Below are 22,769 nucleotides of genomic sequence, written 5' to 3'. Positions count from 1 at the left end.
ATTTTTGGAGCCAAAAATGCATTTTTTCCGTCACATCAGCACACAATTTTTGACTTCTACACTCTAATGGGGGACCCGCGATATGATGTTTAAAATGCATTTTCATCTAAAAAATGTGCACCAAACGGACCCTTAGACTTGTTTTTTGCAATTCGAACCGACCAATAGATGCACGCCAAAAAAAAAAAGATTGACTAGCGACTTCAAAATACTGGAATTATATCTCCTTTTCATTTTAATCAATAGTTCTTATGTATTTCTACGACTTTTGAGGCCTTGAAAAATAGGCAAAATCCTTTTTTAAAAAATACATACAAGATTTATCTATTACGTGTACAATATTAAATGAGTGACCACAAGAATTGATGTTAAAATCAATAAACTATTTAAAAGTTTTACTTATATCAAGCAATTTTTAGACTTTAGCTTTTGTTTGTCAACCATTCTATCACGTTTTATCAAATTATTTTTTTACGGTACTCATTTTTAGTCACACATTCTTCATTAAAATAAATATTACACATAAATCAAAGATTTTTTTTTAACCACATATTTCAACATCAATCACTATTTCATTGTACGCTTTTTGAAATTAAAGAAGCACAAACGTGTCCTTAGTGTTATCCTATGTTCTCTCTGCCTGGTTGTTTTTAACCTGACATTATTAACTAGTAAACAAGTAACATGAAATTAGAAAGGAGTATGAATCCTCGTGCAAACAATTGGTACTGCCGAGAGTGTTGATGTTTTACTTTAATGGCTGGTAACTGTTCCCTCAAGACTGTACCAACCCTTAATGGAAACTATTTAAAAATACACAATATCTATAAGTGGGCCATGTATATGACATGTCATTTCAGTCCTCGTACCCATTTTTTTCCTCCTGCTCTAGATGTGACTATTCTTGCCTGTCAGTGCTTGTAAATACTTTGTAGACTTTTCGATGGACTTTTTAATAACAGGAGCCATTTTTTCCTTCAAAAATTAATTTTTTTACTATTATTTTATTATTATAATCATCATATTTGACTTTTCCTCTTACAAAGGGACCACACTTTTCTCTTAATGATCAAAAAATCAATTCTCAAAATCACTTCCAAACAAACTCTAAAGCATTTCTATTTTGCAAAATTATCAACATTTATAGTGAATTTTTTTTAAATTTTTTATTTTTTAACTTATGACAAAATAAATAGAAACGTGTAATAAAATTTATATGTTATCAAACTCAGTACGGTCATATCCAAATTCAGCATACAAAATATGTTATTAATGCTTTTTGTTGGAAAATGGTGAAAAATAGTGATATTTCTAAAATCGTTCATAAAAATCAAACTAACCAATTGAATTTTTATTTTTCAACATATAAAGTTTGCCGCGCAAGTATTGAATATAATGGGATTTCCATTTTCTAATAAATCTATGGATTGGATCGAAATAAACTAGCAAAAATAAGTTAGTAAGTAAGATGATAGCATGATTTAAATCTTATTACAACCTCTGTCTTCTTTACCAACAAAAAAAATCAAACCCACATGTATGTGCCGATATATGGGCCAATCTGCGTTTAACTCTTTGGGAAAATTACATGTCAACGGGTGTTTATAAATTACAATTTATAAAACTGGTACGAAGTTTATTTGTTCAAATACCAAACATTAATTTAATATATGGCCAACCTGTGCTTAACTCTAATATTTCCTTCTCTCTCCCTTCTCTCTTCTTTTTCTTCTAAAATATTGAATCGTCGTCTTAGGCAACGCCACGCCAACGGCAACTACAACATGACACCACAGATCTACTTGCGATGGTTTTCGTGTCGTCGTCATATTGATGACGTGTTGCAGTGGTGCGATGTCGATGAATCTGCTTGGGGTGTGATGGTGTTGTTGATGCTACTAGTGGCGGCGATAATGGTGGTTTAGGTTGGTTTTGGTGTTGTTGGGGGGTTTTAAGTTATTTTTGTTGGTTGTACAAGTAGAGGTGTTGGAGGCTATGGGCGTTGTGAGAGAGGTTTCTCTGGTATTCCCGTCGCTACCAAGCTCGTCATTGCACCATCGGTGATGATGGATGTCATTGCTATGTGCGTGGATGGGTGGTAGGGATTGGTTCAATTGGCTGATTTGGATGTTTTGATTAGCCAATCGAGATGGATGGAGAGGCATGAAGAAAATGGTAATGTATAATTGGTAGTCATTTTATTTCTATGATTTTACGTATGAGAGCTGTTGATTTTGGGTGGTGGTGATGTTACATATTATTATTCACAACAAGTGGGGGATAGCAGTGGTGTTGGATTTAATGGTGGTGGGGTTGTGGTGTTGGCAACAACGGCGATGACGATAGAGCGTTGTGAGGGTGGTCGCAAGTGATCATAGTGGAAGTGGTGGTAGTGTTGATGGCGATGGTATGTGACCCACTATTTAGTTTACATGTGACAAACTATTTAACTGTAACCTTAAAGTTCGATAATTTGTGACTAAAAAATAATTCGTGATCAATAAATTTAAAAATATATGATTGATAGATAAACTGTGATCAATAAATTTTTTGATTCGTAATCTTAAAATAATCAATGACAAATTAATTTGATAATATGTAATCATCAATAAATAATTTGTGACATATAATTATGTACATGTTGATCATTAATTATATAATTGTGACCTTTTGTATTTAATTAATAAAATATTTTTGACTAATACCTGATTTTTGCATTTTTTAAAACTTAAGGCCTAAAAATTGATTTAGTGCTAATACATGATTTATGATTTTTTTCCTAACTCTTTATACGCACCATCGGCCCAAAACGATATCCTTCTGCCCAATAGAAGCCCAAACAGTTATAGTCTGTTCACCACTTGTCCGCTAATTTATAGGCAAATTCCACAACGAGTCCACCATGTGGCCCACCAACCCCAATGCGACAAATGAGCATCATCTAGACCGTTACACTCCATCACTGTGAAAAATCTAGGATGACCCACACAGGCATTGACACGTTCTTTTTCATTAAAAAATAATAATAATAATATATTTAGAACACTGGAAGTTTCTCCGTTTTTCCGATCTCCTCTATATTCTTTCCTCTGTCCGCACGCAGATTCCATTTCCATTTTGAGAGGTTTGTAATTTCATCTGAGCTGATGTGATTTTCATGTAGTTGAGTGATTTGATTTGAGCTGATGATTGTATATTTTTCTATTCTAGTTTGAAATTGATCGGCGAATCGTTCATAGCGATGGTGAAGAGTTATCCCGAAGTGAGTGAAGAGTACCAGAAGGCGGTGGGAAAATGCAAGAAGAAACTCAGAGGTTTCATAGCTGAGAAACACTGTGCTCCGATCATGCTTAGATTGGCGTGAGTGCATTTGAACTTTATACTGTAACCTTTTTTAGTTATCGTTTATTAATGGGATTCTTCTTCGTAGTTGCTATCCTGGTTGTGCAGGCGCCAACGTATAAAAATACAACGATGCTGAATTTTTTGACATTTTTTTATTACACCCTGAAACCCACTCATCTAAGCGTTGGAGGAATTTTGTGAGGAAATTTTCAGTTTTACAAAATAGAACATATTGGTTTGGTAATTTTTAAAATATATTTTCGAAAATAATGTTAAACTTACAATTAAGCCCTTGTTTGATTCCATTTTGGGAGAAATAATGCATTTTAAATAATAGGTTGATGGAGAATGTATGGTTAAAAATTAAAGAAATGTTTTGAATTTGCGTGTAATATTATTTTATTGAAGAATGTGTAGTTGAAATGAATCTTAAAAAAATGATTTTTTTGAAGAATGGAAATCAAACAAGGGCTGAAAATTCTGTAAAATCTTTAAACATTAAAAAAAAAAAAAAGGAAAAAAACAACTGTTTCACGTCGAAATTAAGTGTTTAAATAAAATTTTGAAAATTAAAAATAAAATTTAAAAATATAAATTCAAAAATTAAAAATTATTAGAATTTTTGAAAAATAAAAATTATAAATAAACTAAAATTAGTTCAAGCTCCTAATAATTATTTACAAAAGAATTCTGAAAGAATATTTAAGTGAACATAGATAAAAATATTATCGGTCCACATTATTAGTTTTTATTTTTATTTAATATATTTCAAACTCAATTAATTATTTATTCTTATTTTACTTTTGTAGGAAGAAAAAATATTATAAGATCCATCAACTTTAAGATGTAATATTACATGATAATATAGTAACATGAAGTCGTTCTAATTTAACTAAATAATCAAATTTTATTGAATAAAATGCCAAAAAATAATTTTTTAAAATTTCAAACCAATTATGTTTTTATAATTTTATTTATTATTATTTTTTTTTTGAGAAATAACTTATCAAAATAACAAATTAAACACGTTTTTAAAAATCTTAGAACAGATTTTCAAAACATTAAAAAAAAATTGAAAATGACCTTAAAACTCAGAATGGAAAAATGAAAACTGAAACACAAAAAGGGACACTTTTAACTATTCAAGTAGATGTCGCACTCTATCTATGAGCCCATCAAAATAAACGTCGGAACCACTGGTCATTGCTTAAATAAGTCTCTCTATGTATCAATGATAATCGAAAGCTGCTAGGGTCCATGTGGCTAAGTTAAAGAGAAAAAACAGTTTTCCGACTTAGCCAATTAAGGGGAGACAAGTGTCCCCACCCTGTCAATGCACTCCCTGTACGTGGAGCTTTACTCATGATAATCATTGATGGTGGGTAATTACTTGGATTGTAATTTTCCAGATGGCATTCTGCTGGGACATTTGATGTGAAAACTAAAACAGGAGGGCCATTTGGGACAATTAGGAATCCGAATGAGCTTGCACATGAAGCCAACAATGGTCTTGACATTGCTGTTAGGTTGTTGGAGCCAATAAAGGAGCAGTTCCCAATCCTCTCCTATGCAGACTTCTACCAGGTACTATAGAAAAAAGTGTATATCTCTATTTATCATTCTCCTTGACTAGATAATTGACTCATTCTTTTGTGCCTGTTGAAGTTGGCAGGGATTGTCGCTGTTGAAATTACAGGGGGGCCTGAGATTCCATTTCACCCAGGGAGACCAGTTAGTATATAAATTCTTTGTCTATCATGTTTGTCAGAAAGTACATCTAATTGAACATGGAAAAAGAAAAAGAAAAAAATCTAATTGTTTAATAATGTTATTGGTTGCTTATTTTTCTTTTAACGATCTTGCAACTGGTTAGGTTATTTATTTATTTAAATTTAGTCTTCAACGCACCTTTCATGTGCAATGCAAGTTAGACTCATTTTTTCATATAAGGCCCGTACAATTTTCATAATTTGCCTACTTTGCTATGATATTGAATGATGACCTTTGCCTACTGTAATATCTTAAACTATTAGATTGAGGACACATTCATAGTATTTGAATTTAATCTTCAACAGCTTGTATTGATAGATAGAAGAGGTGGTGTAATCTAGATGATGCCATGCCTTGAATTTTCCAAATCTTAATTGACTCACTATTTAAACTTCGTTATTTCCCAAAAAATTTAAAAGTTCAACAATGGTTAAAGTGATGCATATAGTACCATGATTCATACCTTTTTTTAAAGCTCGTGTGCTAGTGTATCTGAGTTGGTACAATATATTTTAACATGGCGCGTAATTGATATAATGAAACATTTTTTTTACCGCAGTTGTTCTCTATTTCTATCTCTAGAATGCAATTCTCTTTCAAGTTCTTCCTGACAAGTCTTGTATTTTCTTCATTTTAGAAGTGAATAAATATTTGCGTACTGAGTTTCATACTCCGAGAGTGGTAGAAATTTTCTCGTAAGGAAGACTCTGTGAGTGTGTCAGTTGCTTCTGTCCTTGTTCTGTCTACCGTCGAGATTTATTGCAGTAAATTTCATTGAAAATAATTATATAAGACATGCTTATCAACTAAATTCTCTTCTAAAAGATATTTTGCTTAATGAAAATTCACCTTAGTGTCACTGTAACTCAACCGTTACTTTGTTGTATGGGTTATGCATTGGCTGGAGAAGTCATGTTAACCTCAGATATAAATCAGTTTTGCCAATGCTTATCGCTTCAATCATAGTATATAGAGACTCATTCTCTTGATTATGCAATTGTCAAATGATACAACTGACAATTTTATTTCTTCAACAATGTCTTAGAGAAAATTGATCTTAGGAGCTCAATTAAACATTTGCCTAAAAAAATTCTTTGGCTTCTGAATTTGATATCATTGGTTGAACATATGATGGTCCATGATTAAGTGAATTTCAAAGTGCAAAATATTTACCTGTGATCTTGTAGTTACTAAGTAAATCTCTTGGTTTCAGGACAAGACAGAATCTCCACCAGAAGGCCGCTTGCCTGATGCCAAAAAAGGTAGCTCTTTGTTTGTCATTTTTACCTGTAATCAACCATACAAAGAGAATATAGAAATTACAACTTTCTTAAAACGAGGATTGTTTTTCGTTAATATTCAGGCACAGACCATCTGAGGGAAGTTTTTGGACATATGGGGCTGAGTGATAAGGATATTGTTGCTCTCTCTGGTGGACACACCTTGGTATGTTAAGGAAGAATACTGGTAATCTTGTGTTAATTGGGCACCCCACACCACCTTTTTTCAGGGCCATAAATGTTACCGCATAACTAACTTACTGTAGTATTCGTTCTTCGTCCTACTAAATCACAGTATATCGTGTCGTTTTAAATTGAATGCCTTCTCGGATTATCTCTTAGGGAAGATGCCATAAGGAACGGTCTGGATTTGAGGGGCCGTGGACCACTAATCCTCTCATTTTTGACAATTCTTACTTCAAGTAAGCCCTGATATTAGTTCATTTCATTCAACATGTTTCATTTGAGCATTGTTCGATCATGCCCTTCCAGTCCATCAATTTGTTTAGAAACGTTAAAAAGTATATGGAGGAGCAACTATTGATCGACTCTATTCTGAATTTTAGGGAACTCTTGAGTGGAGAGAAAGAAGGCCTTATCCAGCTACCGTCAGACAAAGCGTTACTAGAGGATCCTGTCTTTCGCCCTCTTGTTGAAAAATATGCTGCGGTAAGATTTTTAATCTGCTCATTATCTTTTAGGTTGGTTCACAATGTTTCGGCCTTCAGGTTTTAACTTTATTATACATTGCTAGGATGAGGATGCCTTCTTTGCTGATTATGCTGAAGCTCACTTAAAACTCTCAGAGCTTGGGTACGCTTTTTCGCGTCTATGAATTCTTTTATCTATACATTGCTAGTCAACTTAGAAATTAACATCGTTTGTTATAAACTTGCAGATTTGCAGATGCCGATTAAAATGAAAAAAATGAAGATTCGTTGGTTGTTAGTTACCATGTGGAATCATATCTGGTTTGTTTTTCATTTTTACTATGTCGATTTTGTAAGATGTTGACCTTTCTGTGCATGTCTTGTATCGTGTTGGAGGTTTTGAGGAGCGTCGTCTTGTAACATAATTTTTTTCCCCCTTTATTCATGTCTGTAAAGCATATCTGAACCATTTATATCATGTATTAGTATATAAAAAAAATGTAATTAAAAATAAGAAAGAGAAAAATACATTTAAAATAAAAAAATAAAATAAAAATGGATCCCGAACGTAGACTAAGGATATTTGGACAGAGTTGTGAAAGGGTAGTAAAACATTTAACGCTTTTGCAGAATCTTAATGCCAAAGAAACGGTAGGAATATGACAAAAAGGTCGGGAAAACAGGCTTTATTATTTGTTTTTGCTTTATTTTTTTAACTTCTTCGGTAAAGTTGAATCACGTTTTGACAAAAGATCGCTGTTATCAGGGGTGGAGCCATAAAATTTGTTAAGTGTGGGAATAATTTAATCCATGTCAGGCATTAAATTTTGGTCATAAATTTAATGATGATAAAATTATAAAACAAAATTATGGATTTGAGCCTAAAAATAAAATCAATGTAAATTAAAATATGTATTTTATTCCACCTCCCCTGTTACTAATGATAATTTAAAAAAAAAAGAAAAAAGGAAAGGGTTTGGACCTACAAATAAAATCAATGTAAATTAAAACATGTGTTTTATTCCTCCTCCCCTGCTACTAATAATTAAAAAAAAAAAAAAAAAAAGGAAAGGGTTTGGACCTACAAATAAAATCAATGTAAATTAAAACATGTGTTTTATTCCTCCTCCCCTGCTACTAATAATTAAAAAAAAAAAAAAAGGAAAGGGTTTGGACCTACAAATAAAATCAATGTAAATTAAAACATGTGTTTTATTCCTCCTCCCCTGCTACTAATAATTAAAAAAAAAAAAAAAGGAAAGGGTTTGGACCTACAAATAAAATCAATGTAAATTAAAACATGTGTTTTATTCCTCCTCCCCTGCTACTAATAATTAAAAAAAAAAAAAAAGGAAAGGGTTTGGACCTACAAATAAAATCAATGTAAATTAAAACATGTGTTTTATTCCTCCTCCCCTGCTACTAATAATTAAAAAAAAAAAAAAAAAAAGGAAAGGGTTTGGGCCTAAAATTTCAGCGTCTCAACATGGCTCCGCCCCTGGCTGTTATTATTTTTCAATCGATTTTGTATGCTAAAATATTATGTTACGTACTTACGTATTGTTCCTAAGTTGGCAATTATTCAATGTTTTTCTAACCACTAAATTACGTGCCATGTGATAAAGTTGGACCCTTTTGAAACCCCAAATCTCTATACAAAGTTTGTGTGAGTGTGACGGGCTAACCATTATGAACTTTGATGGTTCATCCAATAAAAAAATCGCACCCCCTTGTGAGGGGGCTGTTGACAGCTAGTAGCAAAGCCCAACCATTATAATGTGCATATTATTTGTAACTTCCATTAAATTAATGTTAACTATGGCTTCAAAAATTTTAATAAATTACTAGTGATCTTACTTAAATATCAATACAGATTATTATATGTACTCTAAAAGTATATTGTATTTGATGGTAACTACCATTGATCCTTTAGAACATGATAGATATATACATACAAATACATAAAATATCATATTCGTTCTTTAACTTTTGTTGCTATTCTTTCATACTCTTTAAATTTTATGTGCGAACGATTTAGTCTATTGAAAATAAGAAAAATGAATTGAACTGATTAAGTTAAGCATTACTTGATATAAAATTGTAGAAGCATAGGACCACTTTTCACTTATCAAAAGAATCTATTTAAAATTTTCTAGTTGGGGGGTTGCAAAAGTAATTAAAACGAAATACGACGGCTTGTGTAGAATCCAATGTGGGTCCTATATGTCAACTTGCTTCAGTCAGAGCTGTAGATCATGACCATCAACTTCATAACAAACTTCCATTGTAGACTTCTGTAGGTCAATCTTTAAGGCCTAAAGTTCACCTGTGCATAGGCATAGCAAGCCCCACATAATTATTATTTCAAAACTTCTTATTCTATGCATTTATTTTCATTCAGACAGTCATTGGCGGATCACGACAGCTCCTTTTTTTTTATTTTTGTTGACAAGATATACATTTTTTAGGTTATATTATTGATATTCACTTTTAATTTAAACACTCCTTCTAGCCGACTTGCGTAGGGCAGCATTTTCTTCTTGCAAGTCCTGAGTTCAATTCATTTTACAACGAATTTATTGTATGATTTTTTTGTTTCTACAATTTTTACCAAAATTTGATGGAATATGGATGAGGGGATTCGAACCTGCACATCTTGTTAGAATTGTTAAGAGATTGACCACTGTGACACTAAATTTAACAAATTTATATATGTTAATTGTAGTGGGTTTAATACAATATTATTTGAACTCGTGCTCTTCCTTTGAATTATATAAAATTTGGTAACAATGTCATTTAGTGAGTACGATTTATTCTTTTAACAAAATTATATGTGTTCAATTTCAACAAAATAATTGTCATATTTAAATTTTATGCCTTATTTAATTCCAATTTATTTTAGAACGCATTTTTCTCTTTTATTTTCAACCATACAATCTTTAATAAAATAATATTACATGTAAATTCAAAATTTTTTCTTATTTTTAACCACTTATTTTTCATCAAATCACTATTCCAAAATGTATTTTTTGCAACAAAAAAAGTACATCAAACGAGCTCTTAATATGTTATTACAGCCGATAGTCAACAGTCAATGGCCGCCCATGATGACTTAAAATCTTAGATTCGCCACTACAGACAGTACACGTAAATTTAATATTTTTTTTTTAACACTTTTTTGAAAAGTTCGCTAGTCAAAAGTTTATTTTTACCAAATAATAAACCATCAAACAGTGGCAAAGTTACTTTGACAATTTTATTTTTCTTTTTGTAAAGTGGCAACATGGTTCAATCCCATATTTTGACAAAAGATTCTAACCACTAAAGCCCCACTTGATGACAATTATTTTGAAAAAATTGAATTTTAAATAGTTTTTTTTTTTAAATGTGATTAAAAAATAAGAAAAATTTTAGATTTAGAATAAAATATTTTATTGTATAAATATATAGTGAAAAATGATTATAAGAATAAAAAAATTTATTTTAAAGAGAGACGAACAAGAATTAAATTATGCGTCATATTTACTAAAATAATTTTGTCCATTTATTGATTATTTTATTAATGCTCTTTTTCATTCACGTGACCAAAAAGTATTATTATAATTGTCGTTCGTATAAGCTGTAATTAACACCGTTTACTAGCGCGGATATGTGCACTAAACTCTATGTAGCAGTGCTTTTGGAAGATCAGCCCAGCTCGTTCCCATTTAAATAAAATCCATTAAATCTAGACAATCATCATCGATAACTCATAAATTCATAAGGATTTAATTAATAAAAGGATTTTAGTATAATTTTGATGAATTTTAAGTTTAAAAAAATATATAACAAATTCTTTTGAAATTTCATAATTTTTAATTAGATTTTTATGAATTTTATGAAAATATTCAAATTCAAAAAAATCGTTAGAATTTATAATATTTTAAAAATCATTAAAATCTTAGTTGAGCCGTCTGTACCCATTTACGTTTTTTTATATATATAAAAAAGAAGTTGTGATTTTTTTTTCCTCTTACGTCTTATTGAAAACATACTCCTAAATCTAATTGAAACGATTGATTTAGGTCGATTATTGCCCTTTTAATAGTTCCCTTTTTTAATCCACCCTTATTCAAAATTACCATCCAAAATAATAGTGTGGTATATTGCTTAGATTCATAATATACAAATATTTTTTTTGGTATGCGCAAACCTATGGGTCTGTGATTCCTTTCTTCAATCTATCACAAACTGCCTAAGAGGGCGAGTCAACAATTAGCCTTCTCGAAGACTTGTGCAGCGATACCGTTTATATGATAAGTATTGGTCTTATCAAGATATTGTAATTATCATAAACAACCAACATTATCATAGTACGTATTCATCTCTATTTTAGAACATAAGTTGCGATATTATGATCTAATAATAGCATGTTAGTGCCTAAAAAATAGTATATTGATAGAGAACTCTTTCTAAAAACAAACTTTGACATCGATTTCTACACTGGCGCTATGGTCAACAGATCCCCAACTCCACCCACACTCACACATATGGCTCTTGCATATTTGAACAAATTGTAAGAAGCATTTGATCTTAGATGGTGAGGGAGACGATCGAGAATACTTCAACGATCAAGTCAATCAACTTATGTAAGTATATTTGGGTGTTGGATGGATGGAAGATATGAGTCACAAGAGTGTATGAGCACTAGAGGGTTTACGAGAGAACAAAGAGAGCGATATTACTATGATTACGTAAAATTATATTACTTTCAAAAGGTAAAAAGCATGAGTTTTTATAGTAGGAAATGTCTGTGTGTATAGTCGTTCTAGGAATGTACACTTAAGCCCCTCACATGAGGGTGGTGTTTATAGTAATAGATGATGACTTATTACCGTCAAATGATAAAACACATGGCATCATTTTCAGTGACATTTTTAATGTTTACGGGAAAGCAGTCAACCTATACTACAGCTTAGATTTTTCTTATAAAAGTGGACTAACGAGTTGACTAAAGAGATGTAGATGTCAACTCAATCAATTAAAGAAAAAATCTTGTATGGGAAATCTCTTGGAATGGATGAAGCAATAGATGCATTCTTATATCAAGAAGCTAATCGCTTTGGATTTACTCTGCAACAAGTTATAGCATCTCACATGGGTCATGGTATCTTAGTTGAGGTCATGCATCACTTTGACTACCTTAATCTATAATCTCGACTAGACCAGGTAGGATATGACATGGAGTGTGAGTCTGACTGAGCCCTTGTTTGATGGCCTTAAAATTTTAAAAACATAGTTTTCAATAGTATTTTTTGAAACGTGTGATTGAAAATGATAAAAAAAGTTAAAAAATTTATGTGTAAAATACCTTTATTGAGTAAATGTTAGGGATGACAAAAAAATTTGTTCAACTCGATACCTGCAGGTAGGGGTGGGCGTGGGTTGGGTTGGGTCGGTTTTCGCCCCAACCCTAACCCAACCCAACATGATCGATTTGGTCAAAATTTAACCCAACCCAACCTGTGTAAAGTTTGAAACCCAACCCAACCCAACCCAATCAAGTATCGGTCGAGTTGGGTTGGGTTGGTCGGTTTATGACAATTTGTTAATAAATATTAAAGTTATTCATTTTTGGGTGTAAAGCATCACTAATATAGTCCCGGAGCCTCAAAATTTACAAAACTAATTACGTAAGCATAGATAAAATTCAACTGAGACACTAAAGATCAGAAATCACAACCAATTTAGAAGTTGGTTTCTCACAAAATTCTCTAATAGTGGGATGGGATTGGAACTTACAAGGTAAAAAAATTTCATTAATACAACATGCTCCAAATCATTAAAGGGCTTCTTTTGGATTTGGGAGTGACCGAGTGAGAGGGAGGGGGAGGGAGAGGGAGAGGGAATAGAGAGATTTTAGGGCTTCTTTTGAATTTGGGAGTGACCGAGCGATTAGCCATTTACGCATATTTTTTTTTTTTTTTTTTAAGTTCGGGTTGGGTTGGGCGGGTTGGGTTGGTTTTTATAGGTTAACCCATAACCCGACCCGACCCAACCCACCTACGTAGCCAAAAAACCGAACCCACTTAAAAACAACAAAAAAACGACCCAACCTGGTCGGGTTGGGTTGGGTTGGGCGGTTTGGACGAGTTGGGTCGGTTTTTGCCCACCCCTACCTGCAGGCCTCTACTTGAATGAAGAGGGGATTATCCGCCTAACCCGATAAATAGGGTGGGGACAAAGTGGGGATCATTGCCACGAAGTGAGTATGGGGCAGGTATGAAAAACATAATCTCGACCCCACTACTTGCCCATTTTAAAGTTAACTTTAACTTTAAGGTTTTTTATCAAACAAAAATAAATGATTTATCATTATTTTTAAAAAGAACATAAGTACTTAACAAATTGAAAAAAAAAAATTACTAATTAAAGACATAAAATAAAATAAAAGCAAAAAATAAACAAGGCAACAACCTTCCCCCCGTCTTGCTTTAATTGAGTATAGGGATGGGGCACGGTGACAAAAATACCCAACGGGATGGGGTGGGATTAGCCGATCAATCTCATACCTGTCCCATTGCCATCCCTACTAATTGTGTAGTTAAAAGTGATCATGTGGTAAAATTAAATTAAATTAAAGATTGTCAAACAGGACTTGGGTTTGTTAGCTAACTACCGCATGATCCATGCTTAGAGTCTCATCGATTGAGGCATAACACAAACTTTACTAGATTGGAAAGGAGGTGTCGACGTGTGATTGAGTCGCTCTCTCATATATTTTTCTTGTGTTTCGTTATATTATATGGAGTTTAATCTATTTAACAAGAGTTGTATTGTTCACGACTAGTGCTTATCGGTGTGACATTAATTAATTTGATATATCAAATACTAAATTTAAGATGATAAATCAACAAAGAGTCACCTAGATGTCACACATGACTTCGTGAAATATTGAAGATGATGAATATCATTATTCAATTAACAACACAGTTCCTGATTTTCTATTGTAAATTGTATTCATAGTTTAAAGTAGGAACAAAAATTAGGTTGGATTCCTTAATCAGCGAGGAAGGTGGGGGCAACAATGGCAATTATTTTTCAAAAGGCCCCATATTGAATAGAAAATGTTATTCATAGTTTAAGATTATTTGATGCATTACTATGATAGTTTTTTTATTCATTAATGTATCAAATAATCACCTGTCATGTGTATGTTACGTAGGGCGACTATCGCAGTGAGCGACTGCAAATAGCATTATTCAAACAAATAGTTTGTTCGAACATTTTTCCAATGAACATCTTCTTATTAATTAAAATGTCCCAATCTAAGTTTTTCATAAAATGTAGCAATTTTGATTTTGATTTTGATTTTTTTTTTTTTTTGAATGTTCTGTGATTCTTTTATGGCCATTGCACTCCCTTCGCCATTTAGTGTTTAATTTTTACTAATTAATACTTCTCTCTCTCTCTCTCTCTCTCTCTCTCTCTCTCTCTCTCTTTTTCTTTTTTTTTTTTGGGGAAATTAGAAGTATAAAAATAAAACACATTATTCCGGGCGTGTTTCCTCATGGATGCGCGTGAAGCAGTAAATTCAGATTCGAGAATATGAGAATGGGTGGGACCCAAAAGGTCAAAAGTGGGTCCCCTGCATTTCCACAAAATTTAGAGCCGTAAGTCATTGACCATTTCAATATCCCAACGTATTATCTCTTCCATTGCTGACTTTTTGTTCCCCACTTTCTTTTCTTAAATACGAGAAAGAGATACATAGGTCTATCTTCAACGTTCAAAGTCGAGTGTGTCAAAAACTTATTAAAGTTGGATTTGATTTTCTTAAGGAGCTTGCAATTAGATTGAGTTTGAATTGTGTTACAGAGAAAATAAATTTATGGTCAAAGGTCAGAACTTATAAAAGTTCAATATCTGTTGGTTAAATTTTTGTTCGTTAAAAATTTTGTCAAGTCGAGTCAAACGTCATTTTTAAATATACATTTCGGATTCATATTTTTTATCTATATTTTCCATTGTCCACAATTACACTTAATATTGTTATTATTTTTTTAGCATAAAAAGAACCAAAATGAGTCCAAAGGAAGCCCAATTGGTCACGATCAAGTTCGATTCCATCACGATATATGAAATGACTTGATTTCATGGTAAAACTTCCATTGATATTCATATGTTTTAAGTCCAATCAAGATTGAATAGAACCGAACTATACCCATTTATCATTAATTGTTATGAAATTTATAAAATTACGACATTTACCTTAAATTATGAGGACTGGCCCTTTGTACTATGTCCCTATTCGATGAAATTTTATGCTGATGGATCCATTGAATATCAAACCATATTTCTTAATACAAAAGGCAACTTTATAAAAACATGAGCATGGTCTCTTTGAATCATGTCCCTATTTGACAAATCTTTTGAGATTTTTTAATTGATGGATTCATTAAATTAAATATGTGATTAAAAAGTTGATAAAATTATAAATCCAATAAAAATATAAAAAATAAATTTGATAGACTTATAATTTGAAATAAACTTTGTCAAACATGAGCTGTTATGTATTTTATAAAAATTGGACCGAAAATACATAAATAAGCAAAATTATTAAAAAGGCGACACATTCCAAGAATTGAAAAGTTGAGCTGAGCTGATAATAATAAAAATATTTATAATATATCTCAACTGTGCAGTGCCGGACTCCTCCCGTCACTTTAACTCCGGAAAAAGCGATCAACTTCATTTCATCTCTTTCTCCATCGACACTCACTAAAACATTCTCTCTTCTATCTTCTCTCACTACATGAAAATTATACACTCCAGTACTTATTGTACGTTTGTTCCAAATACTAGTATAATATACGGCCACTACTTTCTACCTGTACAATCTTTTTTAGCCATTTTTATGCCTTCATCTTGCTAGTTTGCCTTTTCATCGTCTTACAAGAAAGAAGAAATGGGGGTTGTTAGGGTTCTCTTCCTCTTTCTTTCTCTCTATGTGCTCCTTCTCATCAATGTCTCCACAGCCCAGATGCCAGGTTTCTCTCTCTACGTGTGTTTTTATTTTTTCTTGTGATTTTTTTCTTTTTTGCAATTTTTATTGTTATGTGTGTTCTTTTTAGTTTTGTTATTTTATTGGATTATGTTCTTTTTTTGTATTATTTACTGTTATGGGTGTTATATATTTTTTAATTTTTTTTGGGTTATTTTGCCTCATAATATCGTTGAAATGTCCTTGACATACTACTTCTACTTGTATATGAAGAAGATTTTTGATTATTTTAGAAATCTTTTTAGTTCATATATGAAATCTCGGTTGTCGTTGGAGTTGCTCGAAAAAATTTACTTTTTATAAGGTTTTTCCGCAACATATAATTTATAAGACGAACTCGAGGAACAGAAGAGACCGGAAGAGATAATATTTTAGGATTAACTGAGACGAGAATCTGTATACTATATAAATGAAGTGTGCATATAATAAACAAGCATTAGATACTATGTATTAATTGTATTTAATGCGAACACATGATTAGGATTTACTGATTTGCGATGAATATTTTCCCATTTAAGTTACACGCTGACAAATTGAAGCTCTTGATTTCGCCATTTGATTTCAAACACTTCTAATGGTACTAGCTTCCCCCTTATGGGACGATGAAATCAAATTCCTTAGCGGTTAATTGCTAATGATATACGTCAATTTCTATTACGATATTCAAGAAATGGGCTGGAAATGATGGATCGTGGATTTTTTTGTTGTTTGGGGGATCTTGCATTGGGGCACAGCAAAAGATGACCATATCATAGATTGAGTTTTTATTACCTAGTATAAGTAGATTTTTTTTTAGAAGGATTCTTATAATTTAGTGCCTATGCCATAAAATAAATCTTACACTTATCAAAGATCCAGAGTTATGTATTTTGCTTTTATTGGCTCGTTTAGATGGGTTCTGATCCTGTTTAGGTCATCTCTTCTAGAAAGTTTTAGAAAGCATTAACAAATACAAAACAGTAAATGCTTCTTTCTAATCCTCTCTTGCTCAATAAATTATGAACCATTCAATGCGTCTCATATGTGGCTATCACCTCAGGAAAAAGGATTTTCGGGTGCTGTTTACAATTGTAGGCCCTTTTATATATAAATATTATTTTAAGGTCAAATCAAGCTGCAAGGAATGATGTGAACTGAATGTGATGACAGTCTTATTTTTGCAAGTGTACACTGCTGATGATCTGACCATATGTTGCAGGTTTTGTGAGTCTGGACTGTGGAGGTAAGAATAACTTTACTGATGAACTTGGTCTTGAATGGACTCCAGATAATCAGATGATCAAAGGAGAAATAGCAAACATATCTGTGGCAAATGAGATGAGAACACAATATAGAACGGTGAGATATTTCCCAGCTGATAACAATAAGTATTGCTACACACTCAGAGTTATTAGCAGGACCAGGTACCTTGTAAGAGCGACTTTCTTGTATGGTGACTTCGATAACAATGAAGTATATCCGAAGTTTGACATTTCCTTTGGGCCAACTCATTGGGCTACAATTGTCATTTCCGATGCTAATACGATAGAGTCTCAAGAGTTAATATTTCTGGCTACGGATCCCACCATCAGCATTTGTTTGTCCAATGCTACAACTGGACAGCCTTTTATATCTACCCTTGAGCTTCGGCAATTTAATGGTTCCATCTATATGAACCAATTTGAGAATGAGTTTTTCCTTAGTGTGTCAGCAAGAATAAACTTTGGTGCAGAAAGTGATGCTCCAGTCAGGTATGCCTTAAATTTTATACGTTGAAGTAAAGGTGAAAAGATGAACTAGATTTTTTTTTTTTGGTTATGTGTTACTTGGTGATTGTCCTATCACTTTTATGCAACTCTTCTTGAATTCTGGTCCTTGATTGTAGATACATTTTCTCCTCTCAGGTTTCCCGACGACCCATTTGATAGAATATGGGAGTCTGACTCTGTGAAGAAAGCCAACTACCTAGTTGATGTTGCTCCTGGAACTGAAAAAATATCTACCAACAAGCCAATTGATGTTAGCTATGACGAAAGACCGCCTCAGACGGTGATGCAGACAGCTGTAGTTGGTAGAAATGGATCATTGACATACAGATTGAACCTGGATGGTTTTCCAGGTTTTGGCTGGGCATTCTCCTATTTTGCAGAAATTGAAGATTTGAGTTCAAGTGATATTAGAAAATTTAGGTTCATACTGCCTGGAGACCCCGATCTCAGCAAGGCAGCCGTAAATATCCAAGAGAATGCCCAAGGAAGTTATCGTCTATACGAACCAGGATATGACAACATATCTCTCCCATTTGTGCTGTCATTTAGGTTTGGGAAGACATCTGATTCTACGATGGGCCCTCTCTTGAATGCAATGGAAATAAACAAGTATTTGAAAATGAGTGATGGCTCTCTAGATGGTGAGAACCAACTGTGATTCCTTTAGGACATGTACTAATAGTTATAGTACGTCCTGCTGCTGCCAATATCTTAAATATTAATGATAGTTGCTGTGGTTATACCATCGGTGTGTGTTTGGTACTCATTGTACACAGCATTGGACGAGATTGGACAATTAATAAACTAGATTTTGTCTTGTTTTTCTTTCTAAGCATTGTCCAGTATTATCAAGTCCCCCTACCAAACATGCTAACCCTATAATTTGAATCTGTTCTTTTCATTTTGTCCTATGAGTTTTGATTCTGCAGGGACCCCTGATACAAATTCACTTGATTTTCAGGACCAGTTATTGCGGCTGTAACCTCTGCTTATTCATGGGCAGAAGGTGGCGACCCATGTCTTCCAGTTCCATGGTCTTGGGTTAAATGTAATTCAGAACCCCAACCGAGGATAGTATCAATGTAAAGCTCTTCTTCTTTCTTCTCTTAACCTAGCTACGATAATTGTTGAGTATAAAAACAATGTTCTATACACATGTATAATTGCTGCTTTTGATATTACAATCCTAGAACTTACCTAGAGATATGTGTGATTAACGTGTAAATTTTTCTTGGCATCTTGTTTTTTGCTCTGGTAGTAAATTGTCTGGGAAGAATTTGACTGGGGGAATTCCTTCGGCTTTGACAAAGTTGAGCAGTTTAGTGGAGTTGTAAGTTTCAATCTCTACAATTGGTTATTTGGTTCGAGAGGTCTTTCTGTTGCCTGTGTATCAAATGTTATGACCTGTAAATGATCAACATATATATGTCTTGTCATTGCAGATGGCTCGATAAGAATTCACTGTCTGGTTCAATTCCTGATTTTTCTGGATGTCCAAACTTGAAAGAATTGTAATTATTGAAATCTCATTTCCCATTTAGTTTTTTGTGGATCTGTTTTGTACAATCACTGATCTTTCCTGTCACAGACATCTTGAAAATAATCAATTGACTGGCGAGCTGCCTTCCTCCTTGGCAGATCTACCAAATTTGAAAGGATTGTAAGTTTGCAGATCCACAAATTTTTCCATTATTTACGCTTTACAGAACATCCTGCAAGATTCCTTGGCATTTTAGAGTATTCATTTCTGACAATATACTTTTAGTCGCTGAGGAAAGGCATCTTTTTCAGAAAGTATTTCTCTCTTTCTACTAATAAGTATTTTCAAGCAAACATAATACTTGTCACATAAGCTTACTTGATTCACCTCACCTACACTATCATCATTGATGCACAATAGTCACGTTCTTTTGTTGCCTTGCCTACTCTGTTGGACCTGTGTTCTCGCGTTTAGCTATTAATTCAAATGCTCATTCCCTCTTTAATTGACTATCGATGCAGGTATGTTCAGAACAATATGTTGTCTGGAAGAGTGCCATCTAGACTTCTTGATAATGATCTGATTTTAAAGTGAGTATCCATTGCTATTAGGTTTGGAGCATGAGATAATTTTTGTCATTAATAGCTGTGGAGCTGATTAAATATTTTCTTAGACAACTGAAATTATTTATAATATTGTATAATTTGCTCCCTTTTGCGGTCTGTCTTTCACAGGAAAGGAAAGCAATTTGACATATCCACTATTATAGATGATAACATAATCACGTAACAGATAGAAAAAAAATGTTTGCTGGAGGGGCATATATTAACCAGTGGTTGCAAATTTGAGTCTCTGGGGTGGGGGGATATGTAACTTGAAGAGATTTTCTCGGGCAAGTAGAACAAAGAAACTTAACTTACTAAAATGGTTAAAGCTGATATCTTTGTGTGCCAAATTTTAGGCACTATCCTAGTGCTACAGCCTACACATAATGAAGTTCTGTAAACTTGTGGTTTTATGAGTATTAAGTTTTCTTTAGGTTCTATCGTAGATGAATAAATGATTTGCCATAAAATTATACTGCTTCAGCTCTTAGAATTTCATGGTAACATTTTCACGTCTTGCGTGCTTCTTTCCTCAAGGACAGATGCAACATGGCTCAGATATTGTACTATCATGCTGAGCAATATTAGTTTTCTGTATTTCCCTTAATTTTGGCAACATTATCTGTTTTGAACATTTGCACCATAAAAGGCTTTTTAAGCCCTTAATAATTTATCAAGAGACAAAATGAATCAGAAAGAGTTTGACCTGCCGACAGTGTATAACATCATCATGTTGCAGTGCACAATTGTGATTACTTCAACTCTGCATCTGCATCAAATTATTTTGACGTAGATTCACCTTTATGGCATATTTGGAGAGGTTCAGATATCTCTGAATAGTATTACAAAAGAAAAAGAAATTAAAAATCTTATTCATTGTTCTGGTACTACATACTAAACATGCATAGACACACTTACATTATTAATGCTACATTTCTTGGTTGATGTGTACTGTCTTTTCGAGTTTTTCTCAAATGTACCTTCTCTTCCTCTTACCAAATTTCTCATCATGGATTTGGTGTCAGCTTTACAGGAAACACAAATCTTCACAAAGGGGGCAGCGGAGGGCACCGCAATAAAATTATTATAGGATCATCAGTAGGGGCTGCCGTTCTGCTCATTGTTACTATTACCTCTTGCATCCTACTGCCCAAGGGAAAAAAGAATACTCGTAAACGAGGTCGGATACAAAGTTCCTTACCAATTTTTCAATCCGAATTAAAAAAATTTAGGTGGATTGACATTTATATTTTTAAATATATCTCTTAGATAAACTGCTCGGTCCTTCCTTCGATGGTGCCGGTACAGAAGCTGCACATTGCTACACATTATCTGAGCTTGAAGATGCCACGAATAACTTTGAGAGAAAAGTTGGCTCAGGAGGCTTTGGGGTTGTTTATTATGGGAAATTGAAACATGGAAAGGAAATTGCAGTCAAAGTTCTGACTAATGATTCCTTCCAGGGAAAACGAGAATTTTCAAACGAGGTACTTTCTCATTATTTTGAGTACCTTTGCTATTATTTTGTGGATGTTCAGCCATTTCTTTTAAGTCCTGATTTGTAGTTTTTAAAACAATGTTCTTCCAAAGACAATTTCCTGATTCTCTGAATCTCTTGGCTATTAGTTCGGTTAATCAATTCAAACACATCTCCTTAGGAAGTCCTGATTATCATGAAATTCAAAACTGTGTTGTTTCATGCTCCAATTTCATAGAACTGCTTGTCTCATCAGTTTAACATATTGCATTTTACAGACTCTGACTTACATCAATAAGTTCCGTTTTTGTTTGGGAATTTCAAAATTAGAGCAGATTTTTATGACTTTTTAACCAGCTATTTCATTCGGTTGGCACAAAGAGAGACAAATTAATTCCTAGACTCAGTTTGCCACCAGCTAAATACAGATTTGCTATTATTTAATTCAACAACAATGCAACATTAATATAATTTAAAAGGCATTACTTAATAGTATAATAATTGAAGTATTGTACAAGACTTGATCTTAGCCAAAAATTAATAAATAAATAAAAAATAATAGTTACTAATATAAAACCAAGATAGCTTTTTTGTCTACCATGGTTCTTAATTGAGGGGACTAATGTACATATGATAAGCCACCGATACACTTTACATATTCTAGAAGAATCAAGAAAGGAAGTAAAACAGAATATGTTGGGAAGCGTGTGCTGGGGGAGAAACCGTTAGAAAATTAGCTATAAATAATGGTAGAGGGGAGGGGAGGGGAGAGAGCAGGCAATTAGTGAGTGAGAAAAAGAGTTGTATGGTCACTTTTCGTGTAATCCTTCTGCTGTAGTCGTTTTCTTTTCTTCAATCAAAGATCCATTCTAAATTATGTTCTTATTAGTTTGAATCCTATCAACATATTCTTACCATAGTATTGAATATAAAAATTTCACTTTCTGAATTTGCTGCGCCTACTTCTAGAAGAGATGATGTTGATTTTGTATTGAGGTCGTCGATACTTTTATTTCCTAAAATCAGTTGATACTTGTTGCTTAGTGTTAACTAATTAGCAAGGTGATTCTTATTTCCTAGGTGGCTCTTCTTTCAAGGATCCATCACAGAAATCTATTACATTTTCTTGGATATTGCCAAGATGGAAAAGATATTCTTGTATATGAGTTCATGCATAATGGGACACTAAAGGAACACTTATATGGTAAGTCATTTCTTCTAAATAAAGAAAACTAAATTTAATCTTTGATTAATTTAAAAATTGCTCTTCTAGGGCCTTCGACACGTGAAAGAGGTATTAGTTGGATCAAGCGCCTTGAGATTGCTGATGATGCTGCGAAAGGTCGGTGAACAAGTATCAAATAATTTGGC

The 22,769-nt window shown here is 33.0% G+C and overlaps 1 protein-coding gene and 1 pseudogene across 1 annotated transcript; both read left to right on the top strand.

Moving 5' to 3' along the window:
* The first annotated feature begins 3,045 nt into the window (after positions 1–3,045).
* LOC111403155 (L-ascorbate peroxidase 2, cytosolic) lies at positions 3,046–7,523 on the top strand. Its single transcript, XM_023031551.1, has 10 exons — positions 3,046–3,124; positions 3,211–3,360; positions 4,755–4,929; positions 5,011–5,076; positions 6,329–6,377; positions 6,479–6,561; positions 6,738–6,817; positions 6,962–7,064; positions 7,150–7,208; positions 7,294–7,523. The coding sequence occupies exons 2-10, from the start codon at positions 3,242–3,244 to the stop codon at positions 7,310–7,312; spliced, it is 753 nt and encodes a 250-aa protein (XP_022887319.1). The 5' UTR covers positions 3,046–3,124; positions 3,211–3,241; the 3' UTR covers positions 7,313–7,523.
* Positions 7,524–15,713: 8,190 nt separating this feature from the next.
* LOC111403154 overlaps positions 15,714–22,769 on the top strand; it is a 9,160-nt pseudogene continuing 2,104 nt past the window's right edge.

This window comes from Olea europaea, chromosome 11 (assembly GCF_002742605.1).
Source record: "Olea europaea var. sylvestris chromosome 11, O_europaea_v1, whole genome shotgun sequence".
Classification (NCBI taxonomy): Eukaryota; Viridiplantae; Streptophyta; class Magnoliopsida; order Lamiales; family Oleaceae; genus Olea; species Olea europaea.
The sequence above is the reverse complement of the archived record's forward strand: the minus strand, read 5'-3'. Positions and strand labels throughout refer to the sequence as shown.

Excerpts from the sequence above, each read along its gene's own strand:
- LOC111403155 (XM_023031551.1), top strand. The coding sequence starts at position 3,242 with ATGGTGAAGAGTTATCCCGAAGTGAGTGAAGAGTACCAGAAGGCGGTG. Across the intron at positions 3,361-4,754 it reads CCGATCATGCTTAGATTGGC|ATGGCATTCTGCTGGGACAT; the intron begins GTGAGTGCATTT and ends GTAATTTTCCAG. Across the intron at positions 4,930-5,010 it reads CCTATGCAGACTTCTACCAG|TTGGCAGGGATTGTCGCTGT; the intron begins GTACTATAGAAA and ends TGCCTGTTGAAG.